Source organism: Theropithecus gelada, chromosome 16 (genome assembly GCF_003255815.1).
Source record: "Theropithecus gelada isolate Dixy chromosome 16, Tgel_1.0, whole genome shotgun sequence".
Taxonomy (NCBI): domain Eukaryota; kingdom Metazoa; phylum Chordata; class Mammalia; order Primates; family Cercopithecidae; genus Theropithecus; species Theropithecus gelada.
Window position 1 is genome coordinate 41,843,460 of NC_037684.1, and position 25,307 is coordinate 41,868,766.

At 45.7% G+C, this 25,307-nt stretch overlaps 2 protein-coding genes across 10 annotated transcripts in view; one reads left to right on the forward strand and one right to left on the reverse strand.

The window, feature by feature from the left end:
• Positions 1-25,307, forward strand: part of ARSG (arylsulfatase G) — a 175,725-nt gene that overhangs the window by 125,506 nt on the left and 24,912 nt on the right. For 4 of the 8 annotated variants that reach the window (XM_025361648.1, XM_025361649.1, XM_025361650.1 and 1 more), the window contains exons 10-12: positions 3,304-3,424; positions 9,323-9,413; positions 17,255-17,925. In XM_025361648.1, coding sequence (XP_025217433.1) covers positions 3,304-3,424; positions 9,323-9,413; positions 17,255-17,529 — 487 coding nt within the window. In that variant the 3' untranslated portion in view covers positions 17,530-17,925. Of the gene's footprint in view, positions 1-3,303; positions 3,425-9,322; positions 9,414-17,254; positions 17,926-25,307 lie in introns of those variants that run through there. The other 4 variants (XM_025361652.1, XM_025361653.1, XM_025361654.1 and 1 more) reach the window with 2 other exon arrangements.
• Positions 18,329-25,307, reverse strand: part of WIPI1 (WD repeat domain, phosphoinositide interacting 1) — a 37,541-nt gene continuing 30,562 nt past the window's right edge. For both annotated transcript variants that reach the window (XM_025361660.1, XM_025361661.1), the window contains 3 exons: positions 24,290-24,408; positions 23,069-23,169; positions 18,329-18,864 (listed from right to left, as the gene is read on the reverse strand). In XM_025361660.1, coding sequence (XP_025217445.1) covers positions 18,817-18,864; positions 23,069-23,169; positions 24,290-24,408 — 268 coding nt within the window. In that variant the 3' untranslated portion in view covers positions 18,329-18,816. The remainder of the gene's footprint in view (positions 18,865-23,068; positions 23,170-24,289; positions 24,409-25,307) is intronic.

A 25,307-nucleotide genomic window follows, 5' to 3' on the forward strand; every position in this document is an offset into this window, starting at 1 on the left:
GACTCTGCATTCTTGACTTTGCATCAGAGTGGGATGCCAGGTCCTGGAGCTTGTTTCTTAAGAGAGAAGCCACCAGCTCCATGGACTGTGGGAGAGAAAGGCAAACGGAAACACTCTGTACTGTAGTCACTGGAGAGATTCTGCCTGGGGTTGTAGGTAGAGCCCTGCAGAGGAGAAGGAGGTGGCCAACAGGAGACGGAGCCTCAGAGCAGGTCCTTTCTGCAGCCCCCTTACAGGGCGGATATCCCCCCAGCCCCTCAGATATCTGATTGGGGAAAGTGGGGATCTGTGGCCCTGGAGGCTTCCCCGTGAACGGTGCATGCAAAAGCCTGAAGTCTGCTGCTGCGCCCAGCCTCAGGGCTACCAGGGCCTCTTTCTTGGGAAAGTCCAGCTTCCCATTAGCTCAGCCCTCCTGGCTCCAGTAAGCCCCGCTGACTTCCAGTTGGCCTGGCCATCAGATAAACGGCTCTGTTGAAGGGGCAACCTCTCTGTTTTGCTGAAGACTTTTTTTCCCCCAACATGAGCACAACAGGCTGGAGGAGGATGTGCCACAGGAAGAGTAACCTTGCACCATATGACTTAAAAAAAAGTCACATGAGCAAAATCCACTAAAATACAAACAATGGCTGCCTTTGGGTGATGGACTAAGTGTGTGTTGTTCTCTCTTATATTTCCGAATGCTCTCATTTTTTCTACCATAAACATTCACTATTTTTATTTATTTATTTATTTTTGGAGACAGAGTCTTGCTCTTTCACCCAGGCTGGAGTGCAGTGGTGCAATCTCGGCTCACTGCAACCTCCACCTCCCAGGTTCAAGCCATTCACCTGCCTCAGCCTCCCAAATAGCTGGGATTACAGGTGTGCGCCCCCACACCCAGCTAATTTTTGTATTTTTACTAGAGACAGGGTTTCGCCATGTTGGCCAGGCTGGTCTCAAACTTCTGACCTCAGGTGATCCACCCACCTCAGCCTCCCAAAGTGTTGGGATTACAGGTGTGAGGCACCGCACCTGGCCGCATTCACTACTTTGTAGTGGACTAAAAGAGCTAAAATAAAGAGGGTGGAAAGTTTCACATATCATGGCATTTTGAACAAAAACTAAATCTTTTATAATACAGAGACCCACCCAATGGAAAACACAGTGAATATTCTCTTGTGGACACCTGACCCACACTGTTTCTAAGCAAATGGCTGTCACCAAGCTGGTGACAGGTAGAACCCCTCAGTTCTTAGATGGGCTCACAGGGATTACCCTTGGGAATCATTAACACATAAACATCCAGTGAGTCCTTTCTCAGTGCCAGGTCTTCTCTGTGCTTTACATGTGTGTTTCATGCCCACAACCACCTGTAAGCGGGCACCAATATGGCAGTCCTCCTTTCTCCACGGTTTCACTTTCTGCAATTTTAGTTACCTGTGATCAACCATGGTCTAAAAATATTAAATGAAAAATTATAGAAATGAATATAAGTTTTAAATTGTGCACAATCTGAGGAGTGTGGTGAAGTCTGGCACCGTCCCATCCCCTAACGCCCAGGACGAGTCAGCCCTTTGTCCGGTGGGTCCACGCTGTATACGCTACCTGCCTGGTAGTCACTTAGTAGCCATCTCAGTTATCAGATTGATTGTCAAGGTATAGCAGTGCTTGTGTTCCCGTCATACTTATTTTTAATTACTAATGACCCCAATGTGCAAGAGTAGTGATGCTGGCAATTCAAATATGCCAAAGAGAAGCCAAAATGTGCTTCCTTTAAGTGAAAGGTGAAAGTTCTTGACTTAATAAGGAAAGAAGGCTGAGTGCAGTGGTTCCTGCCTGTAATCTCAGCACTTTGGGAGGCCGAGGCAGGTGGATCATTTGAGGTCAGGAGTTCAAGACCAACCTGGCCAACATGGCAAAACCCCATCTCTACTAAAAATACAAAAATTAGCTGGGTGTGGTGGCATGCACCTGTAGATCCAACTACTTAGGAGGCTGATGCAGGAGAATTGCTTGAACCCTGAAGGCAGAGGCCGCAGTGAGCCAAGGTTGCACCACTGCACCTCCAGCCTGGGCAACAGAGCAAGACTCCATTAAAAAAAAAAGAAAGAAAAGAAAAAAGAAAGGAAGAAAGAAAAAGAAATTATATGCTGAGGTTGTTAAGATCTATGATGAGAATGACTCTTCTATTTTTTTGTTTTTTCTTTTTGTTTTTTTGTGGTAGAGATGGGATTCTGCCCTATTGCCCAGGCTGGTCTCAAACTGCCCATTGTTCACATGGCCATTGTTCAGCCATTATTCACACTTTGGTGGATTTTGTTCATGTCAGAACAAAATCCACCCACCTTGACCTCCCAAAGTGCTGAGATTATAGGCATAAGCCACCAAGAACGAATCTCCTATCCATGAAATTGTAAAGAAGGAAAAAGAAATTTGTGCTAGTTTTGCTGTTGCACCTCAAACTGCAAAAGTTATGGCCACAGTTCATGGTAAGTACTTAGTTAAGATGGTAAAGTCATTACATTTTTGAGTGGAAGACATGAACAGAAATGTGTTCTGATTGGGCGCAGTGGCTCATGTCTGTAATCCCAACACTTTGGGAGGCTGAGGCAGGAAAATCACCTGAAGCCAGGAGTTTGAAACCAGCCTAGGCAACATAGCAAGACCTTGTCTCTACAATAAATAAATAAATAAATAAATAAACAAACAAACAAACAAATAATAAAACAACAAAGAAATTTTGTAGGTGTGGTGGTACATGCTTATAGTCCCAGCTACTCTTAGAGTCAGATGAGAATTACTTCAGCCCAGGAGTTCGAGGTTACAGTGAGTTATGATCACACCACTGCACTCCAGCCTAGATGACAGAGCAAGACCCTGTCTCTAAAAAAATAATGAACAAACATGTTTGATTTATGACAATCAGGTTCGGTACAATCCAAGGTTCCAGGCATTCACTGGGGCTCTTAGAATGTGCCTCTCTCTGATACGGGGGCGACTACTATATTATTAAAATATCATATATATTTTAGAGAATTGAAAACTGAGGCATTGAGAGCTAGATATGTGGCAGAGCTGGGATTTGAACCCAGGCAACACCTGGCTGCAGAGCCTGGGTGCTGAACCACTGTACCATTCTGCCTCTTGTAGGAGCAGAAATCCAGGTGGAACTGAAAGGAAAAACAAACAGGTAGAGAAGGTAAGCCAGGCCATAGGAGAGGCTGTCGGTGCTTGCTCTGGGCTGATTCAGGTGGGTGTTGACACAGCAGGGTCAGAGAGTGAGTCAGAAGAGCTGGGGGCAACTCAGTCTTGTTATTTCTGCAGTGTGCTGGACATTTTTCCGACTGTGGTAGCACTGGCCCAGGCCAGCTTACCTCAAGGACGGCGCTTTGATGGTGTGGACGTCTCCGAGGTGCTCTTTGGCCGGTCACAGCCTGGGCACAGGGTAAGTGGAAGAGGTACGTGCCCACATGTAGGCTCTTTAGGAGGCTGGTCTGCTGCCTCTCACCTCTGTGCAGACAGAACCATCCTCAGAAGATGCAAACAAGTGACTACCCTAAAAGGTGAAGCATTTGAGATGAGCCTCTTTCCACCCCCAATCCCCAGTCCAGATTTATATTTAACAATTTGGCTTAGGGTGGGTGTATATAGGTTCTCATTGCCTATAATGGGCAACTTCTTTTCTGGCATGTATTTAATTTAATAACATAACTACCCAGCATGTTTTGTTAGATGAGATGACTGACTAGTGTCTGCAACTTGTTTATTGTGAGCCTCTCCCTCTAGAAGGGAAGCTTCTTGAGGGCAAGAATCTGAGCCATGGAGTTCAGCTCTGAGTTCTCACTGCTTGCAGTCAGTGAGCATTCAGTCCACGCAACCTGGATGAACCAATGAAGGACCAAATGAACAAATGGAGGAAAGACCCTTTGGATGGCAGGGCCAGCAAGGGCCTTACATCCAACATTCTCCCAGCTCTAGAGGGCTAAGCACACTCTCTGTAGCCTGTTTTTTTTTGTTTGTTTTGTTTTGTTTTGAGATGGAGTCTTGCTCTGTCGCCCAGGCTGGAGTGCAGTGGCGTGATCTCAGCTCACTGCAACCTCCGCCTCCCGGGTTCAAGCGATTCTCCTGCCTCAGCGTCGCGAGTAGCTGGAACTACAGGCCTATTCCACCATGCTCCGCTAATTTTTGTATTTTTGTAGAGGTGAGGTTTCACCATCTTGATCAGGCTGGTCTCGAACTCCTGACCTCAAGTGATCAGCCTGCCTCAGTCTCCCAAAGTGCTGGGATTACAGGCGTGAGCCACTGTGTCTGACCTGCAGCCTGTTCTTGACCAAGCAGTCCTTGGCAATGGCTTTGGGCTTCCACTTCCCAGCGTCACCTCCTCAATGTCCCCTTTTTGCACTCTGAAGCACTCATTGGCAGTGACAGCCAGGAAATGTCAGGCCTCATGGCCTTTCCTTGTGATTTCCCTGTGTTTTCCTTTCACCAAAAGGAAGAGGAAGCAGGAGGAGGCAAGGAGGCGGAAGGAGCACAGAGTCCCTTCTGCGACGCCCTGCAAATGCATGGCTTCTTGATGAGGGACCCACACATCAAAGGGTCTATTTATGTCTTTGCTAAGGGTCACATGGAAGTGACTCAAATGTACACAAATGTCCTGTGGCTGGTAGTTATCAAAGCTGCCCTTCCCACCCAGCCTCCCCCAGCAAACCAAAACATGAGTCTTCTATGGGCCATCGGCACTTCTGTGCACATGAATGCAGTTTTGAGGGGTTGTTGGATGAGATCTGAGAGGTCTTCTGAAGTCCTGCTTCTCCGCAGATTATCTGCCCCATAGAGCTGCAGACCCTTCCAGGCCTAGCCCTTCTCCCTGAGCAGGAGCAGCCAAGCAGGAAGATGGTTTCCGCCTTGTGGTTGGAAGTTAGCAGTATGTGACCCTGGAGGGTTGTCACAGACGTCATTGGAGAGGTGCTCTGGAGTGTTTATTACCATGGCTGCTAGGAATAATTGGGGTCATCAGGAAGTGCTTCAAGGACTGTGGTCTCCTTGACGTTGTCGGTACTGCCTGTGGAAGCCAGCTCCTTCATGTACTAACTTCCTTTCTCAGACGAGAGAGCTCTGCTCTTGCTCTAACTGGAGTTTTGCGCAGGCTCCCAGAGACCCCATCCTAACTCGTGCCCAGCAGGGTTAGGCCCAGGAACCAGATTGGAAAACCAGATACAAGTCACAGCATCATCGTGGGGATGTATGATGGGGTGATTAATGCAGCTGGAGTCAGGACTGATTTGCTCCCTAACCACACCCCATGGCCCAGAAAGAAACAGCCACGCTTACAGATTGTGGGAAGCAGCTGATTGTATCTTCAAGGTTAAGAGCACATGGGGCTGGCACCTGTGGGTCACACCCAGTCTCCCAGAGCATAGCTGCAGTGTCAGCAAAGACGCTTGAGAGAAGATTCTGAAGTTTGAGGACAACATGGGTAGTCGCTGGACCTGAATTTGGGTTTGGTCTTCTCTGGTCAGTTCTCTCTATTGAAGCAAAGTAATAGGCCTAAAGAAATAAGAGTAAATTGTCTCAAATTTGGAATAGCTATGGAGGAGGCTAGAAGGTAAGAATACGAGGAATTATATATATACACACACACACAATATGCTATACATACCTACATGTATGCATATGTGTGCATATGTCTATACATGTGTATTATACATGTGCCTGCATATTCTAGACATGTATATGCATATGTATGTTTTGTTTTAATTTAATTTTGTTTTATTGTATTTTACTTTTTGAGATGGAGTCTCACTCTGTCACCCAGCCTGGAGTGCAGCGGCACAATCTTGGCTCACTGCAACCTCCACCTCCTGGGTTCAAGCGATTCTTCTGCCTTGGCCTCCCAAGTAGCTGGGATTACAGGCGCACGCAGGCCCAGCTAATTTTTGTATTTTTAGTAGAGACGAGGTTTCACCATGTTGGCCAGGCTGGTGTCAAACTCCTGACCTCAGGCGATCTGCCTGCCTCGGCCCCCCAAAGTGCTGGGATTACAGGTGTTAGCCACTGCGCCTGGCCTGCATATGCATGTTTATATACCATGCATGTATACACATGTAGGCATATGCACATCTGTAAACATACATGTATACACATGTATGCATATGCATGCGTATACCATACATGCATACACATGTTTGCATATGCATGTGTCTATATAAACATATATACGTATGCTTATGTTCATACACTATACATATGTACATATGTATGCATATGCATGTCTATGCGCATATATGTATACACATGCATGCACACACATACATGTATACATATGCACATATCCAGGCACATACATAGAGATATACACATATATTTATATGCATGTGTATGCACATGTATACATATGTATATACATGCATTTATCGATATACACATACATATGTGTACACAGATGCATATGTCTGTAACACATGCATACATGTATACCCATGTATTTTTAAAGAAGCACAATTTGTATTCACCCTCAGATACATCCTGGACTTACAAGGATTCCAATATGATTTGGTTTAGAAACAGTTTCAGTTCTAGAAGCTCAAGGTAACTCCTGGATACTCAGCTGGAAACAATATGCCAACGCTTCTCAGCAATCGGGTCCTTCCCTGTGGCAAACCAAGTAACCAAGAGCTAAGGAGAGAAGCAAGAGAGTTGAGAGGTGTCATGCACATAATGGGCTCCGGTTCTACACTGGATGGTCTTCTCACAACCCACTCCATCAACCTCTAGGGGCGTTGTGTGGTGATGTTCAAAACCACAGCAGCTGACACCATGCTGCATATTCGTGCATCAGCTCAACCTCCTGCTTCTGATCTTGATGGGTCTGTGTCTAGGCAGTGAGGGGCACCTGGAGACACATGAGGGCCGGGAAGGGGAGGGCTGCACAGCCTAGAACCAAATGTCCCACTTTGTGCTTTCCTGACTCCCAGATGGAAGCTGAAGGTTGTAACATCACCACTGGTTGGGTTGTGTCTTAGCCCCAGGTTGTCATGGTCAGGTCCAGAAATTGTTAACGAAGGAACGTTTCCCCTAACAGCTCTGCACCTGCCCAGCCTAACACAGTCTGGGGCTGCTGTAGGTCATGAAATGCTTGGCATGCCCCTGGAAGCCATACATTGAGCAAACAAGCTGCCTTTTAACGTCCAGAACGCCCATCGCTTCTCTTAGAGAGGCCCCTAGTGGCGAGAGACATCCTCTGGGGTGGCTGGCAAACTGATCACCCCCATCCACCCCCTTTGGAGGCTGTGAGCTGTGCATCCCCACCTGAATGGAGAAGAAGCCCACCTTCAGGGGATGCTATATCAGCACCCTGTAGGACCTAAGGTAAGGGAACACTCTCGTGCTTAAAAAACAAAACAAGATAAAATAGAACAAGAAAGGCCACCAGGAAGGCAAAACAAGTTTGCAGAAGATAAAGTCATCTTTGAAATTTGAACCAGGCATCTGGAGAGCAGTGATTCATGTGTACTTTTGACAACTTCCTTCCTATGTTGATATAAACAAGAAAGCCATAGTGGGTCTGCTCACATGAAAAAAAAAAAGAATGCATAGACAAATTGCCCAAAGTCCATCTATGTTTCCGAGAATGAGCCATCTCACCAGTTTTGCTTCCTCGTGGATTTTGGAAGTTGCCTCTGGTAACGCCACATAAATAGTGGGAATATAGCAGCCCACCCTCATGGAATTTCTGTGACCGAGACCCAAGTAGTGTGACTGATCTGAAGCAGCGAGCCTTCACTCCCATCTTCTGCATGTCCAAGTGCATCGTGTGTCAGTTGACAATAGATTTTCCAAATCTCCCACTTCCTGCTGTCTCAAGAAGGAAACAAAACGGTCTCCTGCGGTGAAGAGGCTTGGCTTTCTGTGGGGATGGAAGAAGTGAGGGTTTTCAGTTACGACTTCTTTTCCTGTTTGGAAGGAACCTGCTGTCATCACGCGCGCCCTGGATATGTGCAGGGATTGTCACGAGAACCTGGAAGCCGCAGGTGTGGGGAGGAGCCCTACCTCGGCGGCATCCTCTCGGAGCTGTGAAACTCGGGGAGACAGCTGTTTACTGCTCCAACAGATGTTTCTCATTTTTTAAAAAGTCTCGTGGAAACTTTGAATCATGTAAGTGCCTTTCCAGCCCTATATACGGTTGTGATTCATACCAAGGCAGTCTCATGCTTTTAGCCCAGATCCACCAAACTACCAAGGACGCTGGCCTTTTATTTTCTTTTACATCCTTCCCTCGAGAACCCTGATTTAGGTATTTCCATTCTGTAGGGTAATTCTTTTATTTGTGACCTGATGAGGAAAGATTTCCTCTATCCAAATATAGTCGGATTGAGTCATAGCTGTGGGCGTCTGTGACCAGAGTCTGGGCTGTGCCTGATTCTGGGGAAATCAAGGATGCCTTCTTTTGTACCATCCTTGCTCAAGGGAGAGTTGGAAAATTGACTTGATGTGAAAGAAGCCTTTCTTCAAAGAGATCTGAGGGTCACCTGCATCAGAATCCCTGGAAATACTTGTAAAACAAGTAAGTCCCCAGGGCCCATCCTGACCCTGAGGCGTTGGAACTCAGGCAGGGTGGCCTTGTGGGCCTGTGACTGGTGCTCCACACACAGAGCCCCGCACTTGGAGGGACCCTGCACTTGGTTTAAAGCTCTGCCGTGGTCATCATGAAATTTTAAGTTTGTGAACAAGGTATCCCTGATTTGCATTTTGCTGTGGACTTTGCAAATCACATAGCAGGTTTCAGGCCTAGAAATCTGACCTACCTAGTGAGACCTTTTGCCTCCTCTTCCGGAGATGTAACCCACTCCCTTACCATTAACTAGCAGGCTCCCTGGATTTGGCTGCTGTGGACTCCAGGCTTGTGTCTGTCAGTGTTGGTTTGGGCACAGGGATAGGGAGACCAGACCCTGAAAAAGACAGTAATATTTTCCAGGGAGCATCTAGCATCATCTAGCGTGTTTTTTTGTTTTGCTGTTTCGAGACAGGGTCTCGCTCTATCACCCAGGCTGGAGTGCAGTGGTATGGTTATAGCTCACTGCAGTGTTGACCTCCCACGCTCAAGCAATCGTCTCGTCCCGGCCTCCAAGTAGCTGGGACCACAGGTGTGCACCACCATGCCTGGTTAATTTTTTGTATTTTTTTTTTTTGTAGGGAGGGGTCTTGCTGTGTTGCCCAGGCTGGTTTCAAACTCCTGGGCTCAAGCGATGCTCCTGCCTCGACCTCCCAAGGTGTGGGGATTACAGGCGTGAGTCACCAAGCTCTGCCAATTTTTCTATTAGTAAGCTCTGCCACCCTTTCTCAGGTGCTGTTCCACCCCAACAGCGGGGCAGCTGGAGAGTTTGGAGCCCTGCAGACTGTCCGCCTGGAGCGTTACAAAGCCTTCTACGTTACAGGTGAGTGAGGGGCCACTTAGCCCTGCCTCCCACATGCACAGCTGCACGGGGACCCCGTGGACTCTCACCCAGGCCTCTGGGAATGAGTGTGAACCCCTCCTTTGGGGGGTTCTCAGCCCCTCTTGACAAGCATCTCCTCCAAACCCAGGGTCCCTGCACAGGCCCTCTGGATCCCCCATATGCAAATAAGGTCTTTGTGCTATTCACCTGAATTTCTAGCGAGCTGGGGGCTCTCAGCACGTTTATTCAGCTCCTTTTCACATACAGAGCGTTTCCTATTGTCGTGCTTTAAATGCCAGTTTGGATGAACTGGAAGCCTAGAGATATTTGAAAGTGTAATTTACTTGACAATAGACTGTTTCAGAAACTAGATTTTAGAGGACTAGTTAGCAAACCGACAGAAGTCCCTCTGCTTCTTGGTTCACTGTGACTATCTGTCTCTTAGATGTATATTTTAGAACGTCATACGGGATCAGCATGGTCCTCAGGGTCTTCCAGTGGCTTCTTGCTGCCAACCGAATTGAGACTCTCAATCCCGAGTCCTTCTGTCTTTCCAGCCTTAGTTTTCCAAGAACAAGTCTCCTCTTCCTTGTTCTCCATATTAAAACCCTTTTAAGCTTTTATGGCCCAAGTCAAATGCCACGTTCATAAAACTCTTGCTTATCTTCCCAGCCGGGTAGGAATTCTGGAGGACTCTGTTATCTCTCACTTTCTGCCACGCATGCCAGTCATTTAGGTACACGTCTTATTTCCTGTACTAGTTTTGTTGTTGTTTGTTTGTTTGTTTGTTTGTTTTGAGACAGAGTCTTGCTCTGTCGCCCAGGCTAGAGTGCAGTGGCACGATCTCGGCTTACTGCAAGCTCTGCTTCCCGGGCTCACACCATTCTCCTGCCTCAGCCTCCCGAGTAGCTGGGACTACAGGCACCCGCCACCTTGCCCGGCTAATTTCTTGTATTTTTAGTAGAGACGGGGTTTCACTGTGTTGGCCAGGATGGTCTTGATCTCCTGACCTAATGATCCACCCGCCTCAGCCTCCCAAAGTGCTGGGATTACAGGCGTGAGTCACCGCGCCCAGCCTGAACCTGTACTAGTTTTAAGCTTTCTAAATTCAGAACTCTTTCAGTGCTTTAATCTTTGTTGTCTTGAAGTGCTTAGTACACTTAGTAGGAACGCTACAATTTTTTTTTTAAGTGAATGAAAACCAAAAAATAAAAAAAGGAAAACCTGTGACCTAATGCAGATTCCAACTTGATTCAGTTATTTAATGTTGGAGCTTTTCAAAGAATTATATAAGAAAAAAATGATTTTCCCTGAGTGTAAATAAGTGATCCTGAAGAAAATGTGGCATAAAAACGAAACATGACTTGAGGGGTATTAAAAATGTCACAGAAATCTTTGATTCTCTAAAACCTAAAACTCGAAACAGTCAGATATGTGTTGTTTTCAGTTGAAAAGTTTCTAGATTAGAGTCCTTATATTACATTATCTGAGAGGTATGGGCCTTCCAGGCTGAGTTAATTTCACAAGTAATAGTCCTGCCAGAAAGCCCTTGGCACCACAACGTTGGAATCATACATGTTACTATGAAGTAATAGGGCTATTTAAAATGATCACAATCAGATACGAATTATAACACCCAGGGGAGGTCTGCTCTTCTAAGGAGTCACCAAACTTCCAAGAAAGTCTGGGTAGGGAGCACTGAACTTTTAATCCATCAGTGAAAACTGGGAATAGGATGAAACAGCAGCATGTTCTGATTCCTTCTTCCTCTTGCTTCTAATATTTGCATTCCAGTTACTTACAACTGCTTTTGGATAAGCTAGATGAATTGACATCTACCACATTCGATTAGAGAAAAGATGTGTTTTTCTATGATGAGGATATGATGTTATGGTCATGCCCTGGGAGTGACCTTAAAAAGACAACCAGTCTGTTTTGGGATGTGGCCTAGAATTCAGGTGTACCTTATTGTTCTTCTTTTTAAAAACCAGTTAAGGTAACCTGTACACAAAGTGAAAGGCCCAGATCTATAATGTATAATTTGGTGAGGTTTTATAAATGGTGATAGCTGTATATGTACCCTTTTAATGGTGTGAATTCCATTGATTCTTTTTCTTTTTCCACTGATTGATTTTCAAATGTTAAGCCAACTTTACATTCCACGATAAATCCCATTTAGTAATGATGTATCATACTTTTTATATCTTGCTAATTTTGATTTGCTAAGATTTTGTCTATAATTTTCCTTTCTTGTCTGTGTCAAGGTTTGGTATCAGGATTTTGCTGGCCTTATAAAGTGAGTTCAGAAACATTCCCTTCTCTGTTTTCTGAAAGGGTTTGTGCAAGATCAGTATTATTTCTTTCATGTTTGATTGAATTCATCTGTGATATGATTTGCCAAATTCATTGTTGTGAAGATTTTGTCATATTTTTTAAAAAGAGTGTTAGTATTTTAGGTCTTATATTTAGATCTCTGATCCATTTCCAGTTAATTTTTGTATGTGGCATAAAGTAAGGGTCCAACTTCATTGTTTTACATGTTGACATCCAGTTTTCCCAGCACCATTTATTGAAAACACTGTCCTTTCCCCATTGCATGGTCTTGGCACCCTTGTTAAAAATCATTTGATCATACATGCGAGGGATAATTTCCACTGTCTATTCTATTCCATTAGTTATATGTCTGTGTTTATGCCATTACCACACTGTTTTGATTACTGTAGACTTGTTGTAGTTTTGAAATCAGGAGTGTGAGTCCTCCAGCTTTGGGCTTTTTTTTTTTTTTTTTAAGACTGTTTTGACTATTCTGGGTCCTCTGAGATTCCATGTGAATTTTAGGATGAATTTTTCTATTTCTGCAAAAAACATCATTGGGATTTTGATAAGGATTGTACTGAACCTGTTCACTTTGGGTAGTATTGACATTTTAAAAATAGTAAGTCTTCCAATCCATGAACATGGGATGTAACCATTTATTTATGGATTTCCAGTTTTATTCCACTATGGTCTGAAAGAATGCTTGATATAATTTCAATATTCTTAAATTTATTGAGGCTCATTTTGTGGCCTATCCTATGATCTATCTTGGAGAAAGTTCCATGCACTGTTGAATAGAATGTGTATTCTGCAATTGTTGATTGGAATGTTCTGTATGTATCTGTTAAGTCCATTTGTTCCAAGGTATAGTTTAAATTCATTCTTTGTTGACTTTCTTTCTTGATGACCTGTCTAGTGCTGTCAGTGCAGTATTGAAGTCCCCCACTATTATTGTGTTGCCATCTATCTCATTTCTTATGTCTATTAGTAATTGTTTTATAAATTTGGGAGCTCCAGTGTTAGGTGCATATATGTTTAGGATTGTGATGTTTTCCTGTTGGACAAGGCCTTTTACCATTGTATAATGTCTCTCTTTGTCTTTTTTAACCACTGTTGCTTTAAAGTTTGTTTTGTCTGATATAACAATAGCTACCCCTGCTTACTTTTGGTGTCCATTTGCATGAAATGTCTTTTTCTACCCCTTTACTTTAAATGTATGTGAGTCCTTATGTGTTAGGTGAGTCTCCTGAAGGCAACAGATAGTTGGTTGGTGATCTTATCCATTCTGCTGTTCTGCACCTTTTAAGTGGAGCATTTAGATCATTTACATTCAGTGTTAATATTGAGATGTGAAGTACCATTTCATTCCTCGTGCTACTTGTTGCCCATGTACCTTGGTTTTTTGTTTTTGCTTTTTAAATTGTATTTTTGTTTTATAGATCCTGTGAGCTTTATGCTTTAAGGAGGTTCCATTTTGATGTGTTTCCAGGATTTAGAGCTCCTTTTAGCAGTTCTTGTAGTGCTGGCTTGGCAGTAGTGAATTTTTTCAGCATTTGTTTGTCTGAAAAAGACTGTATCCTTCTTTCATATACGATGCTTAGTTTTGCTGGATACAAAATTCTTGGCTGATAATTGTTTTGATGGAGGAGGCTGAAGATATGGCCCCAGTCCTTTCTAGCTTGTAGTATCTGCTGTTAATCCTGACAGGTTTTCCTTTATAGGATACCTGGTATTTTTGTCTCATGTTTTCCTTTATAGGTTATCCGATGATGTTTTTGCAATGAATTTCCCAGGTGTTCTTTGAGCTTCTTGTATTTGGATGTCTAGGTCTCTAGCAAGGCCAGGGAAGTTTTCCTTGATTATTCCCCCAAATATGTTTTCCAAACTTTTAGATTTCTCTTCTTCCTCAGGAACACCAATTATTCTTAGATTTGGTCGTTTAACATAATCACAGCCTTCTTGGAGGCTTTGTTCATATTTTCTTATTCTTTTTCCTTTGTCTTCGTTGGATTGGGTTAAGTCAAAGACCTTATCTTTGAGCTCTGAATTTCCTTCTTCTACTTGTTCAATTCTATTGCTGAGACTTTCCAGATCGTTTTGCATTTCTATAAGTATGTCCAATGTTTCCTGACGTTTTCATTGTTTTTTCTTTATGCTATCTATTTCCTTGAATATTTCTCCCTTCACTTCTTGTATTGATTTTTGGATTTCCTTGCATTGCGCTTTGCCTTTCTCTGGTGCCTCCCTAATTAGCTTAATAACTAACCTCCTGAATTCTTTTTCAGGTAAATCAGGGATTTTTTTTCTTGGTTTGGATCCATGACTGGTGAGCTAATGTGATTTTTTGGGGGGAGTGCCAAAGAGCCTTGTTTTGTCATATTATCAGAGTTGGTTTTCTGGTTCCTTCTCATTTCGGTAAGTTATTATTGAATCTTAGTGTTTTGGTGAGCCTGTATCCTTGGACTGTGAACTTCACAAATGCTTCTTAGTCTTTCCCTTCCCTCCCCTTAGGTGGAACAGCTAGAGTGACTACAGCTGGGATCTCCCTACCCTTAGGTCAGTTAGGCTCTGAGAAAAACCTAAGTAATTGAAGCTCTGGTAAAATAGTTTCCCCGGGCAGGCCTCGTTAAGAAAACTAGAACGTTTTGGTATATTTAAAAATTACTTTTCTTCTACCTCTTTTGGAAGGATGAAGAGATGTTTCTCCAATATTTACTGTAAGAACTTGGTTGAGCTCCTGGAGGTAAAACTCACAAAAGTGCGTGTGTTTTGGGTGTGGGGGGAGGGGGCACTTGACAACTGGGCCCCACTGGAGTTTTTCCGTCCCTCAGACTTGTCCACACTGAGCCTCCAGCAATTTGTCAATTACAGTGCAGGGTTTCCCTCCTCCTGGCACCGGTTCTTGCAGAGGTTTCTGCTTGTGGGTTTCTGCTCTGCTAAGTTGTGATTCTTTCTGTTTGCTTGTCTGTCTCTCTGACTTTGGGGGCAGTAGTTTGCCCTGTGACTTCATTTGTCTCAAAGACCTAATAAGAGTTGTTGGTTTTTTTTTTTGTTTTGAGATGGAGTCTCGCATTGTTGCCTGGGCTGGAGTGCAATGGCACGATCTCGGCTTGCTGCAACCTCCGCCTCCTGGGTTCACGTGATTCTCCTGCCTCAGCCTCCCAAGTAGCTGGGATTACAGGTGTCCGCCACCACACCCAGCTAATTTTTTGTATTTTTAGTAGAGATGGGGGTTCACTATGTTGGCCAGACTGGTCTCGATCTCCTGACCTTGTGATCTGCCTGCCTCAACCTCCCAAAGTGCTGGGATTACAGGTGTGAGCCACTGCGCCCGGCCGAGTTGTTGGTTTTTTAGTTTGTTCAGCTTTTTACTTGTTAGAATGAAGTGATGACTGCCGACCTCCTTACTTGCCAGACTAGAAACTGGGAGTCTCCTATTTAGCCATCCTTAAAAATTGTAAGCTGGACATTGTTGGTGATGCATCGTAGCAATTCTGATTTCTGTTATCTGAGAGTGTTGATTTTTGTTTTCACTGGCAGTTAATCAGTAGTCAATTCCCTTGAACTTATAAAGCCTTAGTTTTACACTTTGTTAGGATGAGTCTTTCAGATTTTTCCCTTGATCTTAGGCAGATCCCTCAGTCCTGGGACACAGTGTCTACTCCTAGCATGAACTGTTTTTCAAAACTCACATCACTGCCTTTTACTGGCAATGAAGAATAATCAAGTTCTACTCCAAACTCAAGGCAAAGACAACAACTATTAATCTCTACTGATCAACTTGACTCTCAGCCACAGGAGGAAATCCAGTAATAAAGGGTTATCTAAAGGCTTTGAGATCTACTCATTCTCCTAAATATTTCAAATTTTATTTCTGGCCAGATTGGACCAGAAGCCTGAATCCTTAGGTGGTATGGCTTTGCCCCTATAGATTTCCTTGGACTGAGTTGCATGTTGGCACCTGCTCTCATCATATAGTAAAGGATGTGATAAGAAGTCGTCAGTAGAACCATCCTAGTATCAGTTTTGTTTTTTGTAAGAATGCCAGTGAGCATTCTATCCTACAGGGTCCCCTGTAGGAGAAGGAGCCACTGGAAGAATTTCTCTCAGATCTTAGTGTCAGAAAAAGCTCTGCTTCTCCTGAGCAACTGGTAAGTTTCTATCTCATTAATGTTTGGCTGCTGCTAAGCTCAGAAGCAAAGTCAGTGTGTAGGAACTCTTGTAATTTTGAGGGCTATCTTTTGCCTTAATTCCCTTTGTTTATTTAATTATGTTATATTTGTTTCCATCAGACACCTTAACTACTTTTTCTATAGCAAAGGCAAAAACAACAACAACAACAACAACAACAAAAACAAAAACACACACAAAAAAGTCATCGAAATCATGAAGAGCCAAGGAAGCTGCTGTCATTCCAAACATTTTTGTCCTTCCTCTTCTGGATGGCTTTCACAGCCAGATTCGAATCCACATAAGACTGTCATCTTCAACCCAAAGTGAAATTACTCACCTACCTTTCTACTTGATTCACCAATTGGTAGTCAAGAAATCGATTTTCAAAAAAATCAAATTTACTCTTAAAGGGCAGAGGTTAAAGATACTTAAAAAAATTATATCCTGGCTGGTGCGGTGGCTCATGCCTGTAATCCCAGCACTTTGGGAGGCCGAGGTGGGCAGATCATGAGGTCAGGAGTTCGAGACCAGCCTGGCCAACATGGTGAAACCCCATCTCTACTAAAAATACAAAAAGTAGCTGGGCGTGGTGGCGGGTGCCTGTGATCCCAGCTACTCAGGAGGCTGAGGCAGGAGAATTGCTTGAACCCAGAGGCAGAGGCTGCAGTGAGCCGAAGATTGCGCCATTGCACTCCAGCCTGGGTGACAGAGCAAGACTCCAACTTGAAAAAAAAAAACAAAAAACAAAAAAAAATTATATCCTGATTTTGTGTCAATAAAGATACTTGAATGAATGTTCTACTGGCTCTGAAGGCAAGTTCAAGGAGAACTTCCAAATCATTTTAAGCTGGGTGCAGTGGCTCCTGCTGATAATCCCAGCATTTTGGGAGGCTAGGACAGGAGGATTGCTTGAGGCCAGAAGTTCGAGACCAGCTTGAGCAACATAGTGGGCCCCTGTCTCTGGGGGGGGGGGGGAAGCTGGGTGTGGTGGTGCATGCCTGTGGCCCCAGCTCCTTGGGAGGCTGAGGTGGGAGGATCGCTTGAGCCCAAAAAGGCTGAGGCTGCAGTGAGCTAGGATCACGCTACTGCATTCCAGCCTGGGCAACAAAGCCAGACCCTGCCTCAAAAAACAAAAACGGAAATGAAAAAGCAAAACATTTTGGACCACAGGATCATCACTGGAAGAAGCAAATAGATTTCTCAAGGTCATTTCTCTGATAGAGAGAGCCGTCATTGGAATATTTGGTTATCTGGTATGTTTGCATTAATGTATAATCACTTGCAGCTCTCATCTTTACAACATAGGGCAACTGTCAGGGTTAGCGAGGTATTTGTTGTCATTCCCTCTCTAGGTGGAGCCAGAGCATGTGATGGGAGCATCGGGCCTGAGCTGCAGCATAAGCTTCCTCTGATTTTCAACCTGGAAGACGATATCGCAGAAGCTGTGCCTCTAGAAAGAGGTGGTGCGGAGTACCAGGCCGTGCTGCCCAAGGTCAGAAAGGTTCTTGCAGACGTCCTTCAAGACATTGCCAATGACAACATCTCCAGTGCAGATTACACCCAGGACCCTTCAGTAACTCCCTGCTGCAATCCCTACCAAATTGCCTGCCGCTGTCAAGCCCCATAACAGACCAGTTTTTATTTCACAAGGAGGAATATCTGGGAATTAGGCAAGTTTGTTTCCAAACTTCGTTTTTACCCTCTTTACAAACACACGCTTTAGTTTAGTCTTGGAATTTGGTTTTGGAGTTAGCCTTGCATATCCCCTCTGTATCCTGTCCCTCCTCCATGCTGGCCTGAGAGCAGCTGAGCCGTGCTGGCTCTGGGCAGGGAGTGTGCCCTAATGGGAAGCACACGGGCTTTGGAGTCACGCACAGGTGCCAGCTGCAGCTTTTGAACTTGGGCAATTGTTTAACCTAACCTGCAAGTTGATTTTGAGGGTTAAATAAAGGCATACATGAAAATGCCTGGCACGTTACCTGACACAGAACAGATATTCGATACATTTTAGTTTCCTTGTTTCTCTGGTTCCCAGTGTCTCTGGTCATTTTCGTGTAAATCCATTCTAATTAGTATCTAGGGCAGAGCTTCTCTATTTTTTTTTTCCTTCCACACACCAGTGTACTCACTGGTCTCCATCTTTAATATGCAAACAAATCACCTAGGATCTTGTGAGAATCTGGATTCTGTCTCAGTAGGTCTCGAGTGGAGCCTGAAATCCTACATTTCTAGCAAACAGTGCACAGATTTAGACCAAAGTTAGGTCGCTTTCCAGATCTCAGAGCAGACGAGTCCATGGATAAGTCTGTGGCCCAATCCCCTTCCTCTCCTTTTAAGGGTGAAACGATTGTATTTAAAAGATGTTAAAGAGTTCTTCCTGTCCCCTATAACCACGAGGAAATAAAAAAATATAAAAACCTCAAAAATGCATTGCCATCATTTTATTATTAGTGTCCAAAATGGGACTCCCAGTAATAAATGATTTATTCCAGTCACAGCCAAAAAAGACTTTGCCTGGCTAAAATAGTTTCTCTAAGTATGTAATATACAAGAAATACAATTCAAAGAGATGTTCCTATAAGTACATTTTTTACACAGCATATATTTAAAAAGGAGGCCCCTTTTAATATAAAATTCTGGTTATATACCAATATGGTTAATTAGCATTTACACTATGGTTTGAACATATTTTAAATAGCATAATGTGTATACAATGTCTCCCACGCCCACTGGCAACCAGGGTCGTGGGAAGCTTGGTGAGGAGTTAACCAGGTCCTGTGGTTTAAGCAGTGCAGCACCCGGGATTCCTGCCCCCCTTTCTGCTCACACAATTGCACTCCATTCTTCCACCTTCCTTGTTTTCTCCAAAACCACCTGATAGGGGGATGTCCTGATTTCTGAGGTGTGCTTCTCATCATGACTGCTTCGTTTTGCCCTTCTGATTTCCACGGCACAAGATTATCTACCAAAATCAAAACAGAATGGCCTTACTCTTCTCAGAAAGAGGCTGGGAGGCAGGTGCATTATGAACAGGTCTGTGCCCATGCAGAGTGAGCAGGGAGAGGCTGGGCACTGCGGAATTTTCTATCTGACCTCGCTCATGGCCACAGAACAGTCACCCAGCTTATTCAGATGTAGACAAGTATGACACAGTTCTAGCAAATACTGACTGTATAAAAATATCTGTGTGTGTGTATGTATTTATATGTATATGTATATATTTTTTAAAGGCTCATCTTACTTGTAAACATGGACTGCTCCATCACTATTAAAAAGTCTGTTTAGGCCAGGTGCGGTAGCTCACGCCTGTAACCCCAGAACTTTGGGAGGCCGAGGTGGGTGGATCACTAGGTCAGGAGTTTGAGACCAGCCTGGCCAACATGGTGAAACCCCATCTCGACTAAAAAATACAAAAATTAGCCGGGCATGGTGGCGCGTGCCTGTAATCCCACTCAGGAGGCTGAGGCAGGAGAATCACTTGAACTGGGAAGGTGGAGGCTGCAGTGAGCCGAGATCACACCACTGCACTCCTGCCTGGGCGATGGAGCAAGACTCCATCTCAAAAAAAAAAAAAAAAAAAAGTCAGTTTAGGCTGGGTGCAGTGGCTCACACCTGTAATCCCAGCACTTTAGGAGGCTAAGGTGGGTGATCACCTGAGGTCAGGAGTTCGAGACCAGCCTGGCCAACATGGTAAAACTCCGTCTCTACTAAAAATGTAAAAATTAGCTGGGCATGGTGGCATGCCTGAAATCCCAGCTACATGGGAGGCTGAGGCACTAGAATCACTTGAACCTGGGAGGTGGAGGTTGCAGTGAGTGGAGATCACGCTAACACATTGCAGCCTGAGGGACAGAGTGAGACTCTATCTCAAAAAAAAAAAAAAGGGAAGGTCAGTTTATACCCTTGGGCTTGATTTCCTGACTCTTGCTCACAAGATTGGGACTAGTCTCACAAAATACAGAGACTTGTACAGGTTGGATTGTTCCTGAAACAAAAGCTTCTCATCCTCCTGAATGAAGCAGCTTTCTAAGGCACTAGAAATGATCAAGTCTCTTTTCTTTCACTGCTCTCGGAGCAAAAGAGGCAAGCGTGATCAGTATATGAAGTGTCAGTATATGTTCTAAAAAGATCGCTAGTGATGAGCCGCCTTCTTAAGGTGGCGGCTCACAGAGCTCCTGCAGCAGACTACTCAGGCAAGGCTGTATGTTTGTTGCTGCAAGAGAGGCGATTTTAACCAAGCTGAGACTCCAAGAGCCTTTTGTGGTCCTAGCAGATTTTAAGGAATGTGAGTAAAGATGTGAATTCTGCACAGAGATTTGCAATAGGCATGACAATTCAGAATAAGAACACAGAGAGGAAGTTCCCCAGCATCCCTCACTGAACATTTCTGCCAATTCGGGCATGACTGAGATGGGCCATGTTGACAGAGCATCCCAGGAGCACGCGTGCCTCTGGTCCTTACGTGATGAGATGGAGAAGCCTGCCAGCTACTGAGACAGTGCCTTAGTGGGAGCACTGCCCCTCATCACCATCTGCCTGCAGGCTGGAGGGCAGGCTGAGAGGTTGGTGGCTGCCACGACACAGCCGTGCACACAGGGGCTGCCCGACACTCACAAGGGTCTAACACCCAATTCTAGGGACCTTGTTAGGTGACCACTCTCACTGGCAGGAAGTATTTCTTGTGTATAAATAAGAATTCCTGATGCAATTTCAACCAACTTTCTTTCATTTGGTCCTCAGGAAGGAGAAGAAACAACTGGCTCATGCCCAGCTTCCTGGCACTGAATGGGCACACAGGCCTCAGGACAAACTTTCTCACTGGTTCTTCAATTAAGCACCTCCCCTTTTCCTTTTCACCCCAAATCAATGATCTGCACAAGGTACCTATTATTTTATACAGGTTCTTTGGCAAGGAACTACCTCCTAGATGCCAATATCCAAATTACCCCAATTCTGTAAATATAAGAGGTTGCAAGGTTTACTGTGATTACAATGAAGAATCTGATAATGTTTTATAGTAGTCACAGACTTTTACCAAAATTCGTGAAACGGAACCTAGTAAGTGTCTGGATGCGGTAAACCCTGACAGAGTAGAGTGGCCACATTTGTCCCCACAGTGTCTGACCGAGAGTGCTCTGGTTCGTGGAAGACTCAACTTCAGGTAAATAACCACTGCCTTTTGAGGGTGCAGAAAAACACCCTTTAAGGCCGGGTGGGCCATGAGAACCCAAAGGTAAAACACCTGGTTTATAGTTAGGCAGCATGCCAACAGAGGTGTTGACGTTTATAATTAGTATTTTTAAGAACAACTGCTCTCCGCCACTAAGATATAAACTTCACTTGCCAGCCACGTCTCTGACAACCTGCCTCTTGAAAGCCACAAATGTAAAAGCTCACGCGGTGATCCACAAGCCGATGTGGGAGATCACAAACAACAGCTCCCGGCCCTGTACTCAGGGCCCCACGGCAGCTTTGTTTTCTAAGCCAAATGTACTCACTAGAGGGTTCCTACGGATCTGCCGGAGAAAGAAGCCAGACCTGCACTCCAGCCTTTTACAATTGGAATCTCAACGGACACAAACCATGATCAGGAGACATTTCCATAACAAAGCTTAATGGGCATTGCTTCAGTGCCTGAGTGGCGGCTCCTCTCTGGTTCTAGGAGTTGATGCTCCAAGTCTTGGCCCAAACGCTACTTCCGGCCAGGAGCGGTGCCTCACGCCTATAATCCCAGCATTGTAGGAGGGCCGAGGCGGGTGGATCACTTGAGGTGAGGAGTCTGAGACCAGCATGACCAACATGGTGAAACCCCATCTCTACTAAAAATACAAACTATTAGTTGGGCGTGGTGGTGCACGCCTGTAGTCCAGCTACTCAGGAGGCTGAGGCAGGACAATTGCTTGAACCCAGGAGGCAGAGGTTGCAGTGAGCCAAGATCACGCCACTGCACTCCAGCCTGGGTGACAGAGCAAGACTCTGTCTCAAAAACAAAACAGAACAAATCAGTACATCCATCTCGCAATGATTTCAGGTTGACTATCTGGGATGTTTTGACTGAAACTCACAAGAGCGGTCTATGTTACTCCAGACGGGAGCTTGAAGAATGGGAAGTTGAGGAAGCCCTGGCAGGCACTCAGGAGAGAATCTTGTCTTCAGTTGCAGGTGGTGGGAGAAGCCACGCCCAGCACTCAGCCAGCACTCAGGGCCCTAGCTGTGGGAACAGCCTGAGCAGGTTGCTGGGAAACCCAGCTAAAGGTTGCTCGGGCAAGCTCCTGCGCTGCACCTCCCACCCTCCACAGAGCATACAATTGCTTTTCTTTTCTTTTCTTTTTGAGATAGAGTCTCACTCTTTCACCCAGGCTGGAGCGCAGTGGCACAATATAGCTCACTGCAGCTTCGACCTCCCAGGCTCAGGTGATCCTCCCACCTCAGCGTCCAGAACGGCTGGGACTACAGGCACGTGCCACCACACTCGGCTAATTTTTGCCTTTTTTTTTTGGGTGGAGATGGGGTTTTGCCATGTTGCCCAGGCTGGTCTCTAATATCTAGGCTCAAGCGATCCTCCAGCCTCTGCCTCCCAAAGTGCTGGGATTACAGGTGTGCGCCACTGCACTCGGCCAGTTCGTTCTTAATGAGTGTCTGCAACTGCCGGGGCGGTGCAGGTCTGCCAGTCAGAGCTGCAGGTAAGTGAGGGTCAAGCTGGTCTGCAGAGTGCAGCAACTCAGCTCAGAGTCCTGAACACACAGCCCAGCCCTCTGAAACCATCCCCTCCAGCACAAGGAAAGCAGCATTCTGCAAAAGCATCCACGGAAGCCTCAGGAAAATAAGTTTTACGCAAGGCACATATTCCTACCTTCGAGGCAGCAAAGTCAATGCCACAGGAGCAAAATAAGAGATTCCAGGCCTCTGGCTGGAGGGAGGTCACCAAGACTCCCTGGATTAGTGACTCTAATGCCATCAGGGTTTAGCTCGACACCTAAAGGCTACTCTGTAGGATTCAGAGCACACAGTACAACAACTATCCTAGGGCTTTCCAAATACCAGAGCAGAGAATTAGTTGGTACAGACTAGAAAACAGGGAAAGGGACTCCGCCTCTCGTATGAGGCGAAGGTTTCCTTCTAAGCACACAGACTGAGCCGCCCGGTTACGGGTTCCTAATGCTCACAGGAGGAAACTCATTCTCATCATCAAGACACACTGGTCCCGTCGCAAACTCGTGTTCAGGAATAACTTCTCCTCGCAGCGCCCCGCCGTCCTCGGAATAACCTGGAAACCAAGAAAGAGACATGAAACAAGCCCTGGGCATCTGCTTTTATGCCATGACCTGGCGGGTGGGGAGTGGGAGCTCCAATAAAGGGCAAAGGAAGCAGAGGGGCTGTCTGTCTTCCCCCTGGAGGGACTGTGCCTAGGACAAGCCATAATCCTCACCATCTGCTGTCTTTAAGCCTGACCTGCCTTTCCACTTTGGATGTCTGAAACATCCTACCTCTTTGAAGTTTGCTTTGTTGAGGTAGGGTCTCACTATGTTGCCCTGTCTGGTCTCGAACTCCTGAGCTTAAGGGATCCTTCTGCCTCAGTTTAACTTCCTGAGTGGCTGGGACTACAGGCACTTTGGAATTTTTAGTTTAGCTTTAATTTTTTGAAAAGGGGTCTCACTCTGTCACCCAGGCTGGAGTGCAGTGGTATGATCTCAGCTCACTGCAATCTCCACCTCCCTGGTTCAAGCGATTCTCCTGCTTCAGCCTCCTGAGTTGCTGGGATTACAAGTGTGTGCCAACATGCCCAGCTAATTTTTGTATTTTTTAAGTACAGATGGGGTTTCACCATGGTGGCTAGGCTGGTCTCAAACTCCTGACCTCAAGTGATCTGCTCGCCTCAGCCTCCCAAAGTGCTGGGATTACAGGTGTGAGCCACTGTGCCTGGCCTCATTGCAATTTTTGAAGAGGCAAAGGGTTAACAGCACTTGTTAGGAAAAAGACCATATTGTGCAACGCCTTGCCAGGTTGAGGGTCCTACGTTTAAAGGCTATTACCATGGCCTCACCTGTGAGGAAATAAAAAATTCAAGAAGAGTGCTCCACCCCAAGGTAACAGTGAAGGGGGAAGGCGAGGGAGGGTGAAGGGGGAAGGCGTGGGAGGGCGAAGGGAGAAGGGAAGGGAGGGCGAAGGGAGAAGGGGAGGGAAGGCGAAGGGAGAAGGGGAGGGAAGGCGAAGGGAGAAGGGCAGGGAGGGCGAAGGGAGAAGGGGAGGGAGGGAGAAGGGAGAAGGGGAGGGAGGGCGTTCCACCCCCAGGTAACAGTGCAGGGGGAAGGGGAGGGAGGGCAGAGGGAGAAGGGGAGGGAGGTCACTGTTGGAGATGCTCCCCTGTTGGCCCCGCATCCACCCACCTGGCACCGTGGAGGCTGAAGATGCACTTGGTCTGGCTACGGTTGCTGCATAAGACTGAGGTAAGGAAGGTCTGAGGTCGTTTTCTTTATTCTCTTCTGTTGTTCCTGAGCCAAGCAAGCTACTTGTAACAATCAAGAGGGGGTGAAAGAAAAAAAGAAATCATCATATATCTAGGACACCTTCCAAAGGAAAAGCATGAGGAAGCCTGTGCTCAGCTCTGTGGGTTATTTATTTATTTTTGAGACAGGGTCTTGCTAGGTCACCCAGGCTGGAGTGTAGTGGCGCAACCTCGGCTCACTGCAACCTCCGCCTCCTGGGTTCAAGTGATTCTCCTGCCTCAGCCTCCCAAGTAGCTGGGACTACAGGCACCCACCACAGCAACTGGCTAATTTTTGTATTTTTAGTAGAGACGGGGTTTCACCATGTTGGCCAGGCTGGTCTTGAACTCCCGACCTCAGGTAATCCGCCCGCCAACTCTGTGGGTTTAAATTGTAGACCTACCCACATGCTGCTGGGCCAGGATGAACTGAAGTGACCTGAAACCGCCAGGGGCAGCTGCACACCGTCAAAGTGGCCCCTTTCTCTTATATTGACTAAACAAAGATTGGTCCTCTGCTCTTCCCAGTACACACAGGTGAGGACATGCTAGCTAGCAGAGTGGCCATCGGTGGGGGGCAGTGGCAGCTCTGGTGCCCTGGTCACAGCAGGAGAGCTCAGTCGTGCCCATTCACAGAAGTCATGAATGCTTTTCTTTTGTTTTCTTTTCTTTTTTGAGACAGGGTCTCACTCTGTTGCCCAGGCTGCAGGGCAGTGGTGTGACCATGGCTCACTGCAGTCTTGACCTTCCTGGGCTCAGGTGATCCTCCCACCTCTGCCTCCCGAGTAGCTGGGACTACAAGGCATGTGCCACCATGCCTGGCTAATTTTTATATTTTTTCTTTTTGTAAGGATGGGGTTTCCCCATATTGCTCAGGCTGGTCTCAAACTCCTGAGCTCAAGCCATGCGCCCTCCTTGGC